The sequence below is a fragment of the Oncorhynchus gorbuscha genome, linkage group LG04 (genome assembly GCF_021184085.1).
Source record: "Oncorhynchus gorbuscha isolate QuinsamMale2020 ecotype Even-year linkage group LG04, OgorEven_v1.0, whole genome shotgun sequence".
Classification (NCBI taxonomy): Eukaryota; Metazoa; Chordata; class Actinopteri; order Salmoniformes; family Salmonidae; genus Oncorhynchus; species Oncorhynchus gorbuscha.
In genome coordinates this window covers 32,709,277-32,731,887 of record NC_060176.1, presented here as the reverse complement: position 1 = coordinate 32,731,887, position 22,611 = coordinate 32,709,277, and the positions used below count along the sequence as shown (strand labels likewise).

The following is a 22,611-nucleotide window of genomic DNA, read 5'->3' as shown; positions in this document are numbered from 1 at the left end:
GGACTACAGTTTCTCCTGGCTCACAGATCATTTTTTGGGGAGAAAAACGCTACAAAGTGTCTGAAATGGGAATGGTTAAGTCCATGATGAATGTGTAGGGATGACTGATGTCTTACCTTGGAATTTGTAGATCTTCTGAACTCTCAGCTCAGTGTTCCGTCTGACCTCAGTCTCAACACTTCTCTCTTCCTCCTCCTCAGGACAACTAACACACAGCACAGGGGATTAGGGACAAAATCATCCACACACGCGCGCACACACACACGCACACACAATGTTTAGCTCAGTCGGTAGAGCATAGCACTTGAAACGCCAATAGTCATGGGTTTGAGTCCCGCTAGGGCCACCATTATGTAAAATGTGTGACTGTATGTCGATTTGGATAAAAGTGTCTGCTAAATGGCTTATTATTGTTATATTATTAACACACAAACACTCACACACACTCCTCACCTCTCTACGGCCCGTCGTATGTGTCTCATCCAGGCGTTCCTCTCTTCTTTCGAGAAGGTGTGAACCTCGTACATCTCAGGCCCCACTGAGGAGGCAGAGATTAGGAACATCCCTCTCTCCTCATTGGCTACCTCTCTCACAATTAGCTTCTGCAGGGGGATGACTGGGGGCTTCTGGTCCTGGAGAGGGACAGTTTAAATAAGGTCATTTTCCGGGAAAGAACACTACTGGCGTCCTGTCTGACTGACGGTTCTCCCTGGCTCCCTGTTTAGTTGAATATTTATTCGTTTTTTCGTTCTCCTTTTTAGCCTGTTCTCTGTGAAGTACCAGAGTTCTGCAAAAAATTATTTGGTAAACAGCTAAATGATGGGGCTGGAGAAGTGTATACACTCTTAAATTAATAGACGGAACTATGGATGCAAGGACTGACCATACATGAAATTGAAATGATAGTACCAATCACAGTTTACCCCTTTAAACCCTGTTACGGCTAGACGTTCTGCTAGCGGAACCCCTTGACAACATCCGGTGAAATGGCAGAGCGCCAAATTCAAATTAAATTACGATAAATATTAAATATTAAATATAAATATTATATTAAACTTTCATGAAATCACACATGCAATACACCAAATTAAGGCTACACTTGTTGTTAATCCAGCCAACATGTCAGATTTCAAAATCTCAGAAATAGTGATATATTTCATGCCTTACCTTTGAAGAACTTATTTTGTTGGCATTCCAAAATGTCCCATAAACATCACAAACGGTCCTTTTGTTCGATAAATTCAGAAAATGTCAATTTATTTGGCACGTTTGATCCAGAAAAACACTGGTTCCAACTCGTGCAACATGACTACAAAATATGTAAGTTACCTGTAAAATTGTTCCAAACATTTCAAACAACTTTCCTAATACAACTTTAGGTATTTTTAAACATAAATAATCAATCAAATTTAAGATGGGATATTACTGTGTTCAAAAAAACAAAGTGGAGCGTGCTTTCAGGTTGCGTGCCCCAACCACAACAGTACACTAGACTCGACCCTCATTCTGAACAGCCCTACTTCTTAACTTCTCAAAGGAAAAACATCAACCAATTTCTAAAGACTGTTGACTTCTAGTGGAAGTGATGGGAACTGCAAGCAAGAGCCAGAGAAATCTAGATCCATAGAGAAACCCCATTGAAAAGAGAGTGACCTCAATTTATTTTCCCTGGATGGATTTTTCTCAGGTTTTTGCCTGCCATATCAGTTCTGTTATACTCGCAGACATTATTTTAACAGTTTTCGAAACGTTAGAGTGTTTTCTATGCATATCTTAGCTTCTGGGCCTGAGTAGCGGTCGCATTCCGCTTCGCTCCACAGGTAGTATCACATTTTCATTTCATTTCATTACAGTACAACGGTTTGATTTGTTTGATCGTAGCTAGCTACATAGCTAGCTACATAGCCGTCTTTGTATCAAAGATAATTGTGTAGTCTAGAGCGATTTTCTAGGTTAGCTAGCCAGCTATTGTCGTTCTTTTAACGCAACGTAACGTAATCAACACTGCTAGCTAGCCAGCTAGCCCCCGAATAGCAGCACTGTAGAAACTATTACACTCAACGGAACGACTTGATTAGTGTAGTGTCAACAACGCAGCCACTGCCAGCTAGCCTACAAAGTCAACAACGCAGCCACTGCCAGCTAGCCTACAAAGTCAACAACGCAGCCACTGCCAGCTAGCCTACTTCAGCAGTACTGTATCATTTTAATAATTTTAGTCAATAAGATTCTTGCTACGTAAGCTTAACTTTCTGAACATTCGAGACGTGTAGTCCACTTGTCATTCCAATCTCCTTTGCATTAGCGTAGCCTCTTCTGTAGCCTGTCAACTATGTGTCTGCCTATCCCTGTTCTCTCCTCTCTGCACAGACCATACAAACGCTCTACACCGCGTGGCCGCAGCGCGCACAACCCACGTGGAGTTCCAGGTCTCCGGTAGCCTCTGGAACTGCCGATCTGCGGCCAACAAGGCAGAGTTCATCTCAGCCTATGCCTCCCTCCAGTCCCTCAACTTCTTGGCACTGACGGAAACATGGATCACCACAGATAACACTGCTACTCCTACTGCTCTCTCTTCGTCCGCCCACGTGTTCTCGCACACCCCGAGAGCTTCTGGTCAGCGGGGTGGTGGCACCGGGATCCTCATCTCTCCCAAGTGGTCATTCTCTCTTTCTCCCCTTACCCATCTGTCTATCGCCTCCTTTGAATTCCATGCTGTCACAGTTACCAGCCCTTTCAAGCTTAACATCCTTATCATTTATCGCCCTCCAGGTTCCCTCGGAGAGTTCCTCAATGAGCTTGATGCCTTGATAAGCTCCTTTCCTGAGGACGGCTCACCTCTCACAGTTCTGGGCGACTTTAACCTCCCCACGTCTACCTTTGACTCATTCCTCTCTGCCTCCTTCTTTCCACTCCTCTCCTCTTTTGACCTCACCCTCTCACCTTCCGCCCCTACTCACAAGGCAGGCAATACGCTCGACCTCATCTTTACTAGATGCTGTTCTTCCACTAACCTCATTGCAACTCCCCTAGTGGTCTCCGACCACTACCTTGTATCCTTTTCCCTCTCGCTCTCATCCAACACTTCCCACACTGCCCCTACTCGGATGGTATCGCGCCGTCCCAACCTTCGCTCTCTCTCCCCCGCTACTCTCTCTTCTTCCATCCTACCATCTCCTCCCTCTGCTCAAACCTTCTCCAACCTATCTCCTGAATCTGCCTCCTCAACCCTCCTCTCCTCCCTTTCTGCATCCTTTGACTCTCTATGTCCCCTATCCTCCAGGCCGGCTCGGTCCTCCCCTCCCGCTCCGTGGCTCGACGACTCATTGCGAGCTCACAGAACAGGGCTCCGGGCAGCCGAGCGGAAATGGAGGTAAACTCGCCTCCCTGCGGACCTGGCATCCTTTCACTCCCTCCTCTCTACATTTTCCTCCTCTGTCTCTGCTGCTAAAGCCACTTTCCACCACTCTAAATTCCAAGCATCTGCCTCTAACCCTAGGAAGCTCTTTGCCACCTTCTCCTCCCTCCTGAATCCCCCCGCCCCTCCATTTTGAAAAGAAGGTCGACGACATCCGATCCTCGTTTGCTAAGTCAAACGACACCGCTGGTTCTGCTCACACTGCCCTACCCTGTGCTCTGACCTCTTTCTCCCCTCTCTCTCCAGATGAAATCTCGCGTCTTGTGACGGCCGGCCGCCCAACAACCTGCCCACTTGACCCTATCCCCTCCTCTCTTCTCGAGACCATTTCCGGAGACCTTCTCCCTTACCTCACCTCGCTCATCAACTCATCCCTGACCGCTGGCTACGTCCCTTCCGTCTTCAAGAGAGCGAGAGTTGCACCCCTTCTGAAAAAACCTACACTCGATCCCTCCGATGTCAACAACTACAGACCAGTATCCCTTCTTTCTTTTCTCTCCAAAACTCTTGAACGTGCCGTCCTTGGCCAGCTCTCCCGCTATCTCTCTTAGAATGACCTTCTTGATCCAAATCAGTCAGGTTTCAAGACTAGTCATTCAACTGAGACTGCTCTTCTCTGTATCACGGAGGCGCTCCGCACTGCTAAAGCTAACTCTCTCTCCTCTGCTCTCATCCTTCTAGACCTATCGGCTGCCTTCGATACTGTGAACCATCAGATCCTCCTCTCCACCCTCTCCGAGTTGGGCATCTCCGGCGCGGCCCACGCTTGGATTGCGTCCTACCTGACAGGTCGCTCCTACCAGGGGCGTGGCGAGAATCTGTCTCCTCACCACGCGCTCTCACCACTGGTGTCCCCAGGGCTCTGTTCTAGGCCCTCTCCTATTCTCGCTATACACCAAGTCACTTGGCTCTGTCATAACCTCACATGGTCTCTCCTATCATTGCTATGCAGACGACACACAATTAATCTTCTCCTTTCCCCCTTCTGATGACCAGGTGGCGAATCGCATCTCTGCATGTCTGGCAGACATATCAGTGTGGATGACGGATCACCACCTCAAGCTGAACCTCGGCAAGACGGAGCTGCTCTTCCTCCCGGGGAAGGACTGCCCGTTCCATGATCTCGCCATCACGGTTGACAACTCCATTGTGTCCTCCTCCCAGAGTGCTAAGAACCTTGGCGTGATCCTGGACAACACCCTGTCGTTCTCAACTAACATCAAGGCGGTGGCCCGTTCCTGTAGGTTCATGCTCTACAACATCCGCAGAGTACGACCCTGCCTCACACAGGAAGCGGCGCAGGTCCTAATCCAGGCACTTGTCATCTCCTGTCTGGATTACTGCAACTCGCTGTTGGCTGGGCTCCCTGCCTGTGCCATTAAACCCCTACAACTCATCCAGAATGCCGCAGCCCGTCTGGTGTTCAACCTTCCCAAGTTCTCTCACGTCACCCCGCTCCTCCGCTCTCTCCACTGGCTTCCAGTTGAAGCTCGCATCCGCTACAAGACCATGGTGCTTGCCTACGGAGCTGTGAGGGGAACGGCACCTCAGTACCTCCAGGCTCTGATCAGGCCCTACACCCAAACAAGGGCACTGCGTTCATCCACCTCTGGCCTGCTCGCCTCCCTACCACTGAGGAAGTACAGTTCCCGCTCAGCCCAGTCAAAACTGTTCGCTGCTCTGGCCCCCCAATGGTGGAACAAACTCCCTCACGACGCCAGGACAGCGGAGTCAATCACCACCTTCCGGAGACACCTGAAACCCCACCTCTTTAAGGAATACCTAGGATAGGATAAAGTAATCCTTCTCACCCCCCCCTTAAAAGATTTAGATGCACTATTGTAAAGTGGCTGTTCCACTGGATGTCATAAGGTGAATGCACCAATTTGTAAGTCGCTCTGGATAAGAGCGTCTGCTAAATGACTTAAATGTAAATGTAAATGTAGTTTACTTTGGGCACGCTTTTCATCCAGACGTGAAAATACTGCCCACAAACCCGAAGAGTTTAAATTGCTCTTATGCCATGTACAGTTCATTTGGAAAGTATTCAGACCCCTCCCCCTTTTCCACATTGTGTTACTTTACATCCGTATTCTAAAATGGAATAAATAAATATTTTTCCTCATCAATTTACACACAATACTCCATAATGACAAAGCGAAAACAGGTTTTTAGAAACGTTTTCAAATGTATTACAAAGTAAAAACAGAAATACTTTATTTCCATAAGTATTCAGACCCTTTGCTAAGAGACTCGAAATTGAGCTCAGGTGTATCCTCTTTCCATTGATCATCTTTGAGATGTTTCTACAACTTGGAGTCCACCTGTGGTAAACTCTATTTATTGGACATGATTTGGAATGGCACATTCGTAGATCTCCAAGACAGGATTGTGTCGAGGCATAGATCTGGGGAAGGGTACCAAGACATTTATGCAGCATTGAAGGTCCCCAAGAACACAGTGGCCTCCATCATTCTTAAATGCAAGAAGTTTGGAACCACCAAGACTCTTCCTAGAGCTGGCTGCCCGGCCAAACTGAGCAATCGGGAGAGAAAGGTCTTTGCCAGGGAGGTGATCAAGAACTCGATGGTCACTCTGATAGAGCTCCAGAGTTCCTCTATGGAGATGGGAGAACCTTCCAGAAGGACAACCATCTCTGCAGCACTCCACCAATCAGGCCTTTATGGCAGCGTGGCCAGACGGAAGCCACTCCTCAGTAAAAGGCACAACAGCCCACTTCGAGTTTGCCAAATGGCACCTAAAGGACTCTCAGATCATGAGAAACAAGATTCTCTGGTCTGATGAAACCAAGATTGAACTCTTTGGCCTGAATGCCAAGCATTATGTCTAGAGGAAACCTGGCACCATCCCTCCAGTGAAGCATAGTGGTGGCAGCATCATGTGGTGAGGATGTTCTTACAGCAGCAGGGACTGGGAGATTAGTCAGGTTGAGGGAAAGATGAATGGAGCTAAGTACAGAGAGATCCTTGATGGAAACCTGCTCCAGAGCGCTCAAGACCTCGGAAGGTGAACCTTTGGCCCAGTCTAATAGGACAAAGACCCTATGCACATAGCCAAGACAATGCAAGAGTGGCTTCGGGACAAGTCTCTGAATGTCCTTGAGTGGTCCAGCCAGAGCCCGGACTTGAATCCAATTGAACATCTCTGGAGAGACCTGTAAAGGGAGTAGTACACAGCGTTGTTCCAGATCTTCAGTTTCTTGAAAATTTCTCGCAAGGTATAGCCTTCATTTCTCAGAACAGGAATAGACTGACGAGTTTCAGAAGAAAGTGCTTTGTTTCTGGCCATTTTGAGCCTGTAATCGAACCCACAAATGCTGATGCTCCAGATACTCAACTAGTCTAAAGAAGGACAGTTTTATTGCTTCTTCAATCAGAACAACAATTTTCAGCTGTGCTAACTTAATTGCAAAAGGGTTTTCTAATGATCAATTAGCATTTTAAAATGATAAACTTGGATTAGCTAACACAACGTGCCATTGGAACACAGGAGTGATGGTTGCTGATAAGGGGCCTCTGTACGCCTATGTAGATATTCCATTGAAAAAATATGCTGTTTCCAGCTACAATAGTCATTTACAACATTAACAATGTCTACACTGTATTACTGATCAATTTGATGTTATTTTAATGGACAATTTTTTTTGTTTTTCTTTCAAAAACAAGGACATTTCTTAGTGACCCCAAACTTTTGAACGGTAATATAAGTGTCGAGATGGTGCGTTAGATCCCTGACGAAGCCAATGTATCCCATTGAATCCATTTCAGCCATTACAGGGATGTGTTTGAGAGGTCATTACAAACATTGATGGGAAAAATTGACAGGCACAAACAAAAGAATGAAAGAGTCGCAGGAGTAAAATGGAAGCAATCAAGCCAGTGTTACAAGTGGATTTTGCACCCCTCAAACATAGGAAATAGATGGCTAAAAAAGACAGACCCTCTGGTGGGCGGGGGATGCGCGATGCCAGTTAGAGGTAGTTTCGCGAGCCAATCATGCTAGCATGCTAGCTGTCCCCATATACTTCCAGTCATTGTGCTAACTAATGAATTCATCTGACTCTGGGGAAGTAGGCAAAGGGCTTGATTGTCAAAATCCCGAAGCATCCCTTTAACGAATCCTTTTTGTTACTTTTTGGGGGATTTTTTAGGTATGTAATCTAATTGCAGATAAGGCACGAGGTAATGAAATAATGAATGAAGTGTAATGTAACGAGATTGACCAAACCGGCATACCACGGCAGCAAATATGAGTCTCTGGTCCTTCTCCTGCAGGAACACCAGGACATCAGTCAGCAGCAGAGCCAGGGTGTCTGCAGAGAGAGTGGGTGAGGGAGAGTGATAGAATAGACACTGTTGCGACCTAGGTTGGTGCCGCAGTATAAGCCACTGCCTCTGGAATGCATTCCGCTGCAGCATGGGTTCGAAATCGGCCCACTGCTATTTCAGAAACTCTCTCCTATATCTTTCCACTTGATCTATCCTATCATATAAAAAGAGTGGGACTGCCACATTCCTTAAATAAATAAATAAATAAATAGTTATACACACACACAGTGACCTCACCCTACCTTTCAGTCGTCCCGTAGCGGTTTTCCAGTAGACAAGTCCCTTGTGCTGCAGCTCCCTCTGTTGGTGTTTTCCTAGCAGGTCGTCCTTGCGGAACACCTCGCCGCTCTTCAGCTTGGAAAGGCTCTTGTTCTCCACGCGACTCAACACCTCCTGCAGCTCCTGGGCTTTCTCGTACTTGCTCACACTCGTGTCCACTGCAGTGATGATGTCACGCACCTGAGTGAGTGCCCGCGACAGCTCAGTGTGCTCCTCACTGCCCTCTGGAGGTAGAAGGAACAAAAACGATCTATACTGGCATACTTGACAAAGTTTCATTGTATAGTTGTATACATAGTACAAAGAAGCACATACTTTCTCTCTCATTCTCTCTCCCTCTCTTGCTTTTATGCTCGCTCTCTCTCTCTCAATTTTGCTCTCTCTCTCTGTCTCTCTCTGTCTCTCCCTCCCTCCTTCCCCCCTCTTTGTAACTGACCGGGTGTATAGTGCAGTATCCTCTCCAGTAGTACAGGATACTTGGTGATGCGCTGAGTCACTAACAGGATGAACTCTGGCACCTCCCTTCTTCTGACCAGAGAGTTGTTACTCTGTTGCTGAAGAAGAGACAACAACTGGTGTGTGTTGAGTGAAAGATAGACATTTTAAAGAGGAGCAGTTGCCAAACAACTTTTCCAGTTAAAAACGGCCTCAGTGGCAACAGTAGTCATAAGAAAAGTGTAATAACACACACACAACCAAGGTAAAATCATCCTGTTCAGTCCCTCCTTAAGGACATTATTGACCAAACATAAAAACCAAGTTGGACTAAAAAAGAAAGCTTCCATCAGAAACATACTTTGACAAACACCTGGAACTTCTTGTTCTGCTGCTGCAGCTCTTTGAAGACTTTGACAGCCTCCGTGTGGTGACTACAAAACTCTCCGTACACTTGCTTCATCTTCACAGCATTGTCTTCTGAGAACTGACAACAGAAATAGGGAATATGAATAGGCCTTGAGTTGTCCAGAAGTGTGTAAATGTGGTGTTTGTCTGATGTGGTGTTTGTGTTTGCATGTTGACAGTGAATGTGCATTTGTGAGTAATAAGCATACATGCATGTGCTTGCATTTGTTGTTGTGTGTGCGTGTCAACCTGTTGCAACAGTATATCCCCTATACTGTGGATGCAGTAGTTGTGTGGGTGTCCAGGCTGGGCTGAAGCGTATCGCCGCTCCTGTAGAGATCCGAAGAGATTCCTGTGGAAGAGCAGGAGAGGATCCAGACAGGGAAAGATGCGAGCCACACACTCCCAGTCCAGTTGGAGCTCATCCAGCATCCCTCGACGAAACACCTCGGACATCACCGTCAGTGTCTGGATGTGGTGCAACTCTGTTTGCATCAGCTCTACACGGGGAGAGAGAGAGACATACAGAGAGAGGATTATGTATAAATGCTTGTTCACGCACACGCACACATGTGCACATGCACAAACACATGCGCACACACACACACACTAACACACCGTAGATGACATCCTGACGTTTGACGGTGTGTTTGTCGTGTTTTCTGCAGAACTCAGTTGTAACGGCCAGACTCCAGGACTCCACCTCAAACCCCACCAGGTCAGCCGATAGGTCACTGAGCAGGGGGGTGTCGACCGACTCTGATGGAGATAGGTCAAATTATTAGGAAAGGCACTGCAATAGACTAGCTTCCTGTCCAGGGGTGTATTTGTGCTTTCAGCTGCCTCACACTACAGAAACAGGAGATGGAACAGAAACAGATCCTGCCCTATGGGCCATTCTGGCTTGTACAAGGCTCCATCTGAGAAACTTAACACACACTTCTGCTCTTGAATCTTGTCTGTTTTGAATGTTTACACTATGTGTTGATGATGTACTTTAACAGGTCTGGTCCTTCTAATACCCTGGTGTTGTGCAGTTGTACAGTTCAAGCCATTACCCTGTGTGGTGAGATGGTAGTCTGTGGATGATGCGGTCCCTGTGACCTGTACCCCCTCTTCATTAAGGGAGCAGCTGTTCCACACGTCACTGTCCACACTGACCCCCACAGCATCCCTCAGCCTCCTAGAGAGAGCGAGACGGGATCTATTAATGAAGCTGGAGAGACCTGTGCAGTGTGTGTGTGTGTGTGTGTACTCACCTGTCTGTAGACTCAGAGGGGCTCTTAGATAGGGGAGCAGTCATATATTTTCTGCCTCGGGGCAGCATGGTGAGGAGGGAGGAGGAAGAGGTGAGGGAGGCAGGGGAACCCTCCCTCATCACTGAATATGGCGGGGGGGGGGGGGCAGGAGAGAGAGGGGGGAGAAGAGGGAACATGTCAAAAATGACAACATTCATCCAGCTCCATTAGAGTTGTATATAACAACAACAATTCTACTAATTGTGTTTCAAATGATCAAAACTGGGAATGTCTCCTTCAGTCACCTGATCTGACCTTGACTTCTTAACTTGACCTCTGTGTCACAAACACCCATAACAGGGACAAAGCCTCACACTGTAGTTATAGCGCAATGGCGCATTCATTCAGTGTGTGAGAAATGCTCAATGTCCTCACACTGCAGGCACACGCACCTGGCCCCCATTAAACTTTAACACATTATCAGAGAGGAGGATGGAGGAAGGGAGAAGGTATACCTAACTTCCTCGGCAGGGGAGATGAAGAAGAAGAGGAGGAGAATGTTGATGAATGGAGATAGTAGAGGAGAGGAGGAATGGCAAACTTACTGTGTGGGAGAGATTTGGACTTTAACATCGCCACATTCTTCTCCAGAGGCCTCTGAGGACAGGATAATCAAATCAAGATTTATTAGTAGCACTTACTTAGTTCATTATCAGTACATCTAATAGCCTTCTCTAATTTGCACATGAGATTGACTTAACAGTATGGGGGTTGGTCCCGATAAATCTGTAGTTTATCATATGCAGTGGCGACGCGTCATTCAGGGTAGGTGGGCCATGTTATTTTGCCATTAATATGTGTCACATATCAGTTTGCAAACAATATAATAAAATAATAATTGTGTTAATAAAGCCGCACACAAACTAGGTGTCTTTTTTGCTTTCATGGGTAAGGCAGCTCCAAAATGCTGGTGTTTCAGCCAAGCTCAGTGCTTTCTGTGTTGGTGGGGCAGCCAGTGGAAAATACAGAGCGTAGGGGTTGGTAAAGGAAGAACCCCATGAAATGGACAAAAATTAATGGCATCTATTGGCATTGGGCCAACCATACACACAATCGCAAATACCACTCAATTGGATGGTGGTCAAAAACATATTGCAAGATGAACATGTCAAATGCCAGGTGTTATAAACCAAAAATACAAAAGCTGGCGAGCGCGCTCCGCCATAGGATTTCATATATGAAATGGTCAGAAAGTCAGGTCTCAAACGTGAAATCTTCAAAATGTAAAAAATACATTTTACCTCTTAAAAAGTGTGTTTTGGACCATTTTTTAAAATGTTTTCAATTTTTTTCTTTTTTCTACGTCTTCCCTTCTACAGCCTTTAGACGTAGTGTCACGCCTTTATGTTGAAGAATGAGCGTAAACGAGCACATTGCGTAAGTGGCCAGCTGATGGCTCTCAGAGTGATTCTTGCGTAAAAGAGAGAGATAGCCATTTTTCCTCCCGGTCCTACTGAAAAGCCAACTGTCCCGGTTGATATATTATCGAATAGATATTTGAAAAACACCTTGAGGATTGATTATAAAAAATGTTTGCCATGTTTCTGTCAATATTATGGATATAATTTTGAATTTTTTTCGGCATTGTCGTGACCGCTATTTCTGGTGGATTTCTGAACATAACGTGACAAATAAAGGTATTTTGGGTATAAAAATAATCTTTATGGAACAAAAGGAACATTTGCTGTCTAACAGAGTCTCGTCAGTGAAAACATCCAAAGATCATTAAAGGTAAATGGTTAATTTGACTGCTTTTCTGATTTTCGTGACCAAGCTTCCTGCTGCTAGCTGGACATAATGCTATGCTAGGCTATCGATAAACTTACACAAACACTTGTCTTGCACTCGCTGTAAAGCATAATTTCCAAATCTGAGACGACAGGGTGATTAACAAAAGGCTAAGCTGTGTTTCGCTATATTTCACTTGTGATTTCATGAATATGAATATTTTCTAGTAAGATTATTTGACCGTTGCGCTATGCTAATTAGTGTAGTTGCTGAAAATTCTCCTGGATCCAGGATGGGTAGTTCCAAGAGGTTGAAAGTTAATTTGTGGAATTTAAAGTTTCTTCAAGTGCAGTCGCAAAAACCATCAAGCTCTACAATGACACTGGCTCTAGTCACAGGAATGGAAAACTCAGAGTTACCACTGCTGCAGAGGATAAGTGCATTAGAGTTACCAGCCTCAGAAATTGCAGCCCAAATAAGTGCTTCACAGAGATCAAGTAACAGACACATCTCAACATCAACTGTTCAGATGAAACTGTGTGATTCAGGCCTTCGTGGCCGAATTGCTGCAAAGAAACCACTACGAAAGAACACCAATAATAAGAAGAGACTTGCTTGGGCCAAGAAATACGAGCAATGGTCTGTAATTCTTGTTAATCTAACTGCACTGGCCAATTTAAAGTAGCTATTACAGTGAAAGAATACCATGCTATTGTTTGAGGAGAGTGCATAATTAAGAACATGAAAAGGTATGACACAATTTTGAACAGAAATGCAGTGGTTCATTGGATCAGTCTAAACCGTTGCACATACACCGATGCCATTTGGTGGCCAAAATCTAAATTGCCCCTAGCTGGAATCATACATTATGGCCTTTCTCTTGCATTTCAAAGATGGTACAAAAAAATACAAAATAACGTTTTTTTTCTTATTATTATCTTTTACCAGATCTACTGTGTTCTATTCTTCTACATTCCTTTCAAATTTCCATAAACTTCCAAGTTTCCTTTCAAATGGTACCAAGAATATGCATATCTTTGCTTCCAGAGTCTTAGACTTGGTTATGTCATTTTAGGCGAACATTTGAAAAAAGGGGCTAATCCTTTAAGAGGTTTTAAGCAAATCAGCCATATCAGCTATGTTTTTTTTAAAGGCAGTAAATAAGGCTGAATGAACTGTTGCCCTGCTAAACAAGGCTTCGCTGATAGCCAGGTGTAGCAGTGGTAAGTTGGGACTGCTGTTTGGACAGCTCTATGCAGGCCCTAACAGTTTGTTGGCACCGTTTCTCACCGTTATAGTGCAATTAATGTATTGTTTAGTGTTGTGTTGTGTAGTGTAGTGGCTTTGCTGGCATGCATTTTTTGGTTTGCCACACCAAGATGTACATGCTAAAATCGACACTGGCGAGTACATTTACAAGACAAAGCTAGACTGGATGCCATGTTCTTTATGACGCGTTCAATGCATGTCTGAAACTCGGAAATTGTAGTTTCCGAGGGTAAAAAAATCTATTTGAAAGGCCCTCCAACTCTTAATCACAAATCGGAAACTCGGATAAGATCAGAGTACTCCCACTTCTCCGACATGTTGAACTCTGATATCGCCTACCAAGGAAATTACCGTTGATGACAAAATGTTTTCGACAGTTAATTATAAACAACAAAATGTTATTCATCAAAAACATTTACATAAATATGTTTTAGAACACTATAATTTGTTTGTTTGCGAGCATGTTAGCCGTAATTCTCGTTTATGGTTGAAGTAACTAGTCAGGTGTTAGTCAATTGTCATTCTCTCTGAATTCAAAGCACACGAACGCAAACAACTTGTTGCTCTGAATTTAGAAGTTGTATTTCCGAACACATGGCATGAATGTAGCATTAGTTCTCAGTGACATACAGTACTCATGGGGTCAAAGGTGAAAGAATATGTTCAGTAGGTGACCCATACCTTCCCACAGGCTGCAGTCGAGTCACGACAGCCCTTATGGACACTCAGAGAGCAGTCTAGGGAGGAAGTGACATTTTATGACTCACTCAGTATGTTAATTGTCACAGTAATCAGATACTAGTGCTCAGCAGAGCCAATTGTGCACAGGGTTTGATCAAACTATCCTCCATGTTAGCATTAAAGATTTTATAAAAAAAATTATAATTAGCAATATTAATTAAGGGATTGGAATTGCTATCAAATTGCCTTGTTATTAGACATGGTCAAAGACCTGAGCAATAGTCCCCTACAGGGAATAGAGAGTGACAAAAAGTACAGTACTCACTGGTACACTGCAGAAACTCTTTCCCAGGGACAGGCTTGTCACAGGTCACATATACAGACAGCCCAGAGGGTCCTGAGGGAGAGACTGGCACAAACTGGTGTACGTTAGTTGCTCCTGTCTTCTCCTTTCCAGTCTTCTCTTTTCCCTCCTTCACCTGCAGTGCAGAAAGCCCCAGAGAAGCCAAAGCCATGGGTGGGGGGTGTTTTAGTGAGGAAGAGAGAGCTTGAGAGAGAGATTAAGGCACAGTCAGATGTTGACCTGCTACTGTTGTGTAGACAATGACATATTCTATTGCACAGTAATATGTAGAGTTGAAGTCGGAAGTTTAAATACCACTTCGGTTGGAGTCATTAAAATTCCTTTTTCAACCACTCCAGGAATTTCATATGAATAAACTCTATTTTTGGCAAGTCGGTTCGGACATCTACTTTGTGCATGACACAAGTCATTTTCCCATCAATTGTTTACAGACAGATTATTTCACTTAATTATGTGTGGGTTCTCTGGTGTACAATAAGATGGTTAGATGTCGTAAAACTCTTTCCACAGTCCTCACAGCTAAAAGGTTTATTTCCTGTGTGTGTTCTCTGGTGTGATACCAGGTTGCCTGACTGTATCACAATTCCAGTGGGTCAGAATTTTACATACACTAAGTTGACTGTGCCTTTAAACAGCTTGGAAAATTCCAGAAGATGATGTCATGGCTTTAGAAGCTTCTGATAATTTACATTATTTCAGTCAATTGGAGATGTACCTGTAGATGTACTTCAAGGCCTACCTTCCAACTCAGTGCCTCTTTGCTTGGCATCATGGGAAAATCAAAAGAAATCAGCCTTGACCTCAGAAAAATAATTGTAGACCTCCACAAGTCTGGTTCATCCTTGGGAACAATCTCCAAACACCTGAAGGTACCACGTTCATCTGTACAAACAATAGTACGCAAGTATAAACACCATGGGACTACACAGCTGTCATACCACTCAGGAAGGAGACGTGTTCTGTCTCCTAGAGATGAACGTACTTGGGTGCGAAAAGTGCAAATCAATCCAAGAACAACAGCAAAGGACCTTGTGGAGATGCTGGAGGAAACAGGTACAAAGGTATCTATATCCAAAGTAAAACAAGTCCTATATCGACATAACCTGAGAGGCCACTCAGCAAGGAGGAAGCCACTGCTCCAAAACCACCATTAAAAAAAGCCAGACTACGGTTTGCAGCTGCACATGGGGATCTTACTTTTTGGAGAAATGTCCTCTGGTCTGATGAAACAAAAATAGAACTGTTTGGCGACAATGACCATTGTTATGTTTGTAGGAAAAAGGGGGAGGCTTGCAAGCCCAAGAACACCATCCCAACCGTGAAGCACAGGGGTGGCAGCATCATGTTGTGGGGGTGCTTTGCTGCAGGAGGGACTGGTGCACTTCACAAAATAGATGGCTATCATGAGAGGGGAAAATGACTTGGATATATTGAAGCAACATCTCATTACATCACTCAGGAAGTTAAAGATTGGTTGCAAATGGGTCTTCCAAATGGACAATGACCCCATGCATACTTCTAAAGTTGTGGCAAAATGGCTTAAGGACAACAAAGTCAAGGTATTGGAGTGGCCATCACAAAGCCCTGACCTCAGTCCCATAGAACATTTCTGGGCAGAACTGAAAAAGTTTGAGAGAGGAAGGAGCAAGGAGACCTACAAACCTGACTCAGTTACACCAGCTCTGCCAAAATTCACCCAACTTATTGTGGGAAGCTTGTGCAAGGCTACCCGGAATGTTTGACCCAAGTGAAACAATTTCAAGACAATGCTACCAAATACTAATTGAGTGTATGTAAACTTCTGACCAACTGGGAATGCGATGAAAGAAATAAAAGCTGAAATAAATCATGCTCGACTATTGTTCTGACATTTCACATTCTTAAAATAAAGTGGAGATCCTAACTGACTTAAAACAGGGAATATTTACTCGGATTAAATGTCAGGAATTGTGAAAAACTGAGTTTAATTGTATTTGTCCAAAGTATATGTAAACTTCCGACTTCAACTGTATGTATAGCTAAGTTATTGTTTGTCATTGTATTCCTCGTGTTATTATTTTTATATTTTTTCTCTTTGTTTCTCTCTGCATTGTCGGAAGGACCCTTAAGTACGCATTTCACTGTTAGTCTACACCTGTTGTTCAGGAAGCATGCAACAAATAAAAGTTTATTGGATTTTTGTGTTCTTTTCAGTGTACATGGGTATATGACTGATTGAGTATAATGGGATGTGTTTTGGATCCCGGCCCTGCGCTGGGGGTCTGTAGATTATTTTAGAGGATGTTTTCATTGTGTCCTGTTGCTAAGATGTATGGAAAGGGAATTTTTCCTTCCCCGGGCAAAGGCACCATTCCCAAACAATGTCTCCCAGCAGAATAGTAATCCTGAGGTGTTTAAAGGTTTGTGTGGTTTGTGTGGGATAGTCCAACAGGTCCAGTAGCACATCTGGTGTGGATTATCTTCAACTTTTAACCCAAGAACTGGATTTTGCTGTTGTACTACAGTATATTTTGTTGTAACTTGGAGAATAACCAACAGAGTGTTTGTTGTCTATCTCACTTGGGTGTACGTAGGTTGAATTTGCCCCTAGATGCTGATCTTGGGTCATTCTTGCATTTCTGCTATTTATGGTTAAGGTTATGATTGGGGGAGGGGAAGCTGTTCCTAGATCTGTACCTAGGGGAAAATTCACCCCGGAGCTCTCACCTTGATCTTGTTACGTGGGCTGGACATCCTGCTCTTCAGGAAGCTGAAGGTTCTGCTGACTTTGTATTTCTCTGACTCAACTTTGGAGGGAATTATGTATTTATCCCACTCCTCGTCCTCAATCCTGTTTTTAGGAAAGGAATTTCAGTATGACATTCCATAGTGCAGTAAAGCTAGGTTTTAGCCTGGGTTACAGTCTGTTTCTGGCTTGACAGTGAGCCATGGAGTTGGCAAGAGCACACACAGATCTGGGACCAGGCTAGCTAGGTTTATCTCATTAATCTAGACCAGGAGTGGTCAACTCAAATACCTTAACACCTGAGTAAAACTATTCAGGGTGTAGAGATTGAAGACCATGATAAATTGATTGGCCTCCAGGATTGGCCACCCCTGGTCAAAAAGACCAGCACTCTTAGTAACATACTTGGAAATAACCCAACAGTTTAAATTATGCATCGATGCTATTCAATGCATGACCTTGACACATAATGTCAGCTATTCATAACACTACTAGTAGGTGGAGTAGACATTCCAGGTGATAGGTATTCTGTTAGAGGCAGGAGGACAGTTAAGAGTACATGCAATGCAATACACAGTCTTTCCATGTCAAAGCAGAACTGAGCCATACTGATAACATCTGGTGTAACAGACTTCAAAGAAAAGGGCTGCCTCCCAAATCGCACCCTATTCCATATATAGTGCCTTACTTTTAGACAAAAGCCCGAAGGGATCTGGTCATTAAGTTGACTGAGAATGTGTTCTCAGTCAATTTACCTGGTAAAATAAGGGTAAAATGAAAATTTAATTAAAGTAGGGCACTACATAGGGAATAGGGTGCCATTTGAGGTTCCTTAACTATCCAGCCATTGGCTAGAATCATAGTCGACATCAGGTAGGAGCTCCACCTGTCTTCAGATGGAAAAAGTAGCGATTAAGGGTTACTCCTCTCCCCTGTAACTAATGAGTTCTCAGTCAATTTACCTGGTAAATTAAGGTAAAATAAAGTAATATATAGATATAAAAAAACTGTATGTATCGTGGCTGGTTAAGAAGTTGCGGTATGGTTCAGTTTTGTAAAGAGGTAGGTGTCATATTGAGTTGTTATTAGATTAGTTTAAAAACAAATTAGATCGGGTGGACAAGACAGAGTAAGGTGAAGTTGCCACTAGACACTGATCATAGGTCAGTTTTGCCTTTCCCCCACTAATGGTTAAGGTTAAGATTTACCCTCAGCCAATCTGATCCTAGATCTGTAACCAGTGGAAACTTCACCCAGGAGCATACCAGGCTTAGTCCAAGAAAATGGTGGCCAGGGTTAATGGGTTATTATAGGTGGGTCTTGCGCTACTCATGCGTGGCATGGGAGCCAGATTAGTGAAATGGGACATACTCTTTGAGGAACTCTGAGAGGGTGAGGTGTTGGAGTGATGATGACGAGCTGCCTTCGTCCTCAGCAGACTGGACCCTCTTATGGAAACCCACATCCCTATGGTGAAACACACTGAATGACTGAGTTCTGGAGGTCACTGCTTACCAGGTCTGTCTTGAACCCTTTTCCACAGATCTTGAGGCTACTGCACAGGCCTCATGCCCTGGTGGTCTAAGCACATGTACGCTAGGGTTGAATATTTTCCAGGTATTTTACAAATGTTCCATCCTGAGAATAAATCACCTTTCCCGGTATTTCCAGCCAAAACCATAACTGTCATTATGAAGCATTTTACATTTAAATATGTCTGGATTGATTAGAGCATTGGTCACCAACCTTTTCTGAGTCATGATCACTTTGAGTACCGCTCAGATTTTTTAAACATGACTTAAAAAACATAAACCTATGCAATATTAATCTACTAAAAACAGTTCTATAGCAATAAGGATTGTGTGTCACATTCGTCATAATAACTGGACCAAAGCGCAGCGTGATCTGGGTTCCACATCTTTATTGCTATGTGAACCTCAAAGCAAAATGAAACAATAAACAAACAAAACGAAACGTGAAGCTACAAATATGCTCACAGGCAACTATACATAGTCAAGATCCCACAAAGCACAAAAGGGGAAATGGCTGCCTAAATATGATCCCCCATTCAGAGACAAGGATAAACATCTGCCTCTGATTGGGAATCATACCAGGCCAGCATAGATATATAATCACCTAGATGACCCACCTTAGTCACACCCCAGCCTAACCAACATAGAGAATAACAGGCTCTCTATGGTCAGGGCGTGACATTGTGCAGTAGGCTATACGCCCAATACATTATCACTATATATTGGCTATGATTGAACTGCCCTGCCAATGTTGTTCTCAGACCATTTTTAAATTACATTTCAAAATGTTAAGTATCCACACTGGTATGGATAATTTGTGGTATTACTTGTGAGGCACAGCTGAGTGAGCGTAATAATTTGCTTATTGTTTTTTTACTGGACTGATGGCCTGCATCTGATGGGAGGGAGGGAGAGCGCAGCAGTGAGGCTGCCTTTCACCCAACTCACCGTCCCTCCTCTCTCCCTTCCTCTTCATCTCAGAAAAGGGGACACATTCTTCCAGCTGATGGTGAAACTTAAGTCGCATTGCATTATTTCTGCCACATGCACCAATTCATTTTGTTACTCGTATGACCAGAGAAAGTGAAATATTCCTTGATGTGAAAAAATACACAAGGTGTTAATAATAACAACCCAAGCTTATTGAAACACTTTGCTCTACTCATTCATTGCAGCTGGAGAGCTGGTTGTAGCCTTAGTGAATGTAGGGAGAACGTGCATTTTATGGCTTATAAAAGTGATGAACAAATTGTTGACAGTGCTGAATAACAACTTAAAAATGAACATATAAAAACAGCATATTCTTTTCTATATTAATTGAGACTCTCTCTAGTCATGGTTTTAAATGTTTTTAAATCCTACAGTATCAAATTTGCTGTTCTTTTTACAGCCCATGGCGCAAGGAAACTGTGGAGAAACAGTGATCTTCTCTATCTGAATGACCAGCGGTAGGCCTATAGGTGCTCTTGATTTGCTCTCTGGGCCTGCCAGGTATAACACAGATAGAAGAATGAGACAGACATTTCACTAGAAATAAATGTGAAGCATCCGATTGGCATTTCCACTACCAAATATGGTGAATAGTGGAAGCCCAGTGGCCGGCACTGGGAGGAGATGGATTTTGGCTGACATTCTTCAAATTTTCTCATCAATGAAACATTCGATCTCCATACAGTTTTCTGTTTCCAAAACTATAATATGTACAAAACAGAGTGGACTGCATTGTAGACTTGACCTTTTCCAAAGTTTCAAAAAATTGTTTTTAGTTATTGCACACACACTCTTTACAGAGTAGTCCTTCCCTATCGACAATATGCAAATAAATGTTAGAATGCGCCAATAGGATCTCACTAGCTCGTGCTTGGCTCTGCCCACCTTGTTCTGCCCACTATGATTCCTTTGCTCTCATTGGAAACGAAAGGCTCTGGACTATCTTGGGATAGTTAAACAAATATTTTGTTCTACCTTCAGACACATTAAATGGTTTAAAATGGGAGCACTGTACCTCCTCGGCGCTAGGGCTGCTGAATCAAATCAAATCAAATCAAATCAAATTTTATTTGTCACATACACATGGTTAGCAGATGTTAATGCGAGTGTAGCGAAATGCTTGTGCTTCTAGTTCCGACAATGCAGTGATAACCAACAAGTAATCTAACTAACAATTCCAAAACTACTGTCTTATACACAGTGTAAGGGGATAAGGAACATGTACATAAGGATATATGAATGAGTGATGGTACAGAGCAGCATACAGTAGATGGTATCGAGTACAGTATATACATATGAGATGAGTGTGTAGACAAAGTAAACAAAGTGGCATAGTTAAAGTGGCTAGTGATACATGTGTTACATAAGGATGCAGTCGATGTTGTAGAGTACAGTATATACATATGCATATGAGATGAATAATGTAGGGTAAGTAACATTATATAAGGTAGCATTGTTTAAAGTGGCTAGTGATATATTTACATCATTTCCCATCAATTTCCATTATTAAAATGGCTGGAGTTGGGTCAGTGTCAATGACAGTGTGTTGGCAGCAGCCACTCAATGTTAGTGGTGGCTATTTAACAGTCTGATGGCCTTGAGATAGAAGCTGTTTTTCAGTCTCTCGGTCCCAGCTTTGATGCACCTGTACTGACCTCGCCTTCTGGATGATAGCGGGGTGAACAGGCAGTGGTTCGGGTGGTTGATGTCCTTGATGATCTTTATGGCCTTCCTGTAACAACGGGTGGTGTAGGTGTCCTGGAGGGTAGGTAGTTTGCCCCCGGTGATGCGTTGTGCAGTCCTCACTACCCTCTGGAGAGCCTTACGGTTGAGGGCGGAGCAGTTGCCGTACCAGGCGGTGATACAGCCCGCCAGGATGCCCTCGATTGTGCATCTGTAGAAGTTTGTGAGTGCTTTTGGTGACAAGCCGAATTTCTTCAGCCTCCTGAGGTTGAATAGGCACTGCTGCGCCTTCTTCACGACGCTGTCAGTGTGAGTGGACCAATTCAGTTTGTCTGTGATGTGTATGCCGAGGAACTTAAAACTAGCTACCCTCTCCACTACTGTTCTATCGATGTGGATAGGGGGGTGTTCCCTCTGCTGTTTCCTGAAGTCCACAATCATCTCCTTAGTTTTGTTGACGTTGAGTGTGAGGTTATTTTCCTGACACCACACTCCAAGGGCCCTCACCTCCTCCCTGTAGGCCGTCTCGTCGTTGTTGGTAATCAAGCCTACCACTGTTGTGTCGTCCGCAAACTTGATGATTGAGTTGGAGGCGTGCGTGGCCACGCAGTCGTGGGTGAACAGGGAGTACAGGAGAGGGCTCAGAACGCACCCTTGTGGGGCCCCGTGTTGAGGATCAGCGGGGAGGAGATGTTGTTGCCTACCCTCACCACCTGGGGGCGGCCCGTCAGGAAGTACAGTACCCAGTTGCACAGGGCGGGGTCGAGGCCCAGGGTCTCGAGCTTGATGACGAGCTTGGAGGGTACTATGGTGTTGAATGCCGAGCTGTAGTCGATGAACAGCATTCTCACATAGGTATTCCTCTTGTCCAGGTGGGTTAGGGCAGTGTGCAGTGTGGTTGAGATTGCATCGTCTGTGGACCTATTTGGGCGGTAAGCAAATTGGAGTGGGTCTAGGGTGTCAGGTAGGGTGGAGGTGATATGGTCCTTGACTAGTCTCTCAAAGCACTTCATGATGACGGAAGTGAGTGGTACGGGGCAGTAGTCGTTTAGCTCAGTTACCTTAGCTTTCTTGGGAACAGGAACAATGGTGGCCCTCTTGAAGCATGTGGGAACAGCAGACTGGTATAGGGATTGATTGAATATGTCCGTAAACACACCGGCCAGCTGGTCTGCGCATGCTCGGAGGGCGCGGCTGGGGATGCCGTCTGGGCCTGCAGCCTTGCGAGGGTTAACACGTTTAAATGTCTTACTCACCTCGGCTGCAGTGAAGGAGAGACCGCATGTTTCAGTTGCAGGCCGTGTCAGTGGCACTGTATTGTCCTCAAAGCGGGCAAAAAAGTTATTTAGTCTGCCTGGGAGCAAGACATCCTGGTCCGTGACTGGGCTGGATTTCATCTTGTAGTCCGTGATTGACTGTAGACCCTGCCACATGCCTCTTGTGTCTGAGCCA

General features: G+C 44.4%; 1 protein-coding gene across 3 annotated transcripts in view; it reads right to left on the bottom strand.

Moving 5' to 3' along the window:
• Positions 1-22,611, bottom strand: part of LOC124033964 (rho guanine nucleotide exchange factor 28-like) — a 202,178-nt gene that overhangs the window by 11,436 nt on the left and 168,131 nt on the right. For 2 of the 3 annotated variants that reach the window (XM_046346515.1, XM_046346517.1), the window contains 15 exons: positions 18,326-18,421; positions 16,936-17,059; positions 14,191-14,344; positions 13,866-13,921; positions 10,733-10,784; positions 10,149-10,269; positions 9,948-10,072; positions 9,508-9,648; positions 9,139-9,389; positions 8,843-8,968; positions 8,483-8,600; positions 8,010-8,270; positions 7,675-7,751; positions 454-632; positions 117-205 (listed from right to left, as the gene is read on the bottom strand). In XM_046346515.1, the coding sequence (XP_046202471.1) occupies positions 117-205; positions 454-632; positions 7,675-7,751; positions 8,010-8,270; positions 8,483-8,600; positions 8,843-8,968; positions 9,139-9,389; positions 9,508-9,648; positions 9,948-10,072; positions 10,149-10,269; positions 10,733-10,784; positions 13,866-13,921; positions 14,191-14,344; positions 16,936-17,059; positions 18,326-18,421 (1,970 nt within the window). The remainder of the gene's footprint in view (positions 1-116; positions 206-453; positions 633-7,674; positions 7,752-8,009; positions 8,271-8,482; positions 8,601-8,842; positions 8,969-9,138; positions 9,390-9,507; positions 9,649-9,947; positions 10,073-10,148; positions 10,270-10,732; positions 10,785-13,865; positions 13,922-14,190; positions 14,345-16,935; positions 17,060-18,325; positions 18,422-22,611) is intronic. The other variant, XM_046346516.1, reaches the window with a different exon arrangement.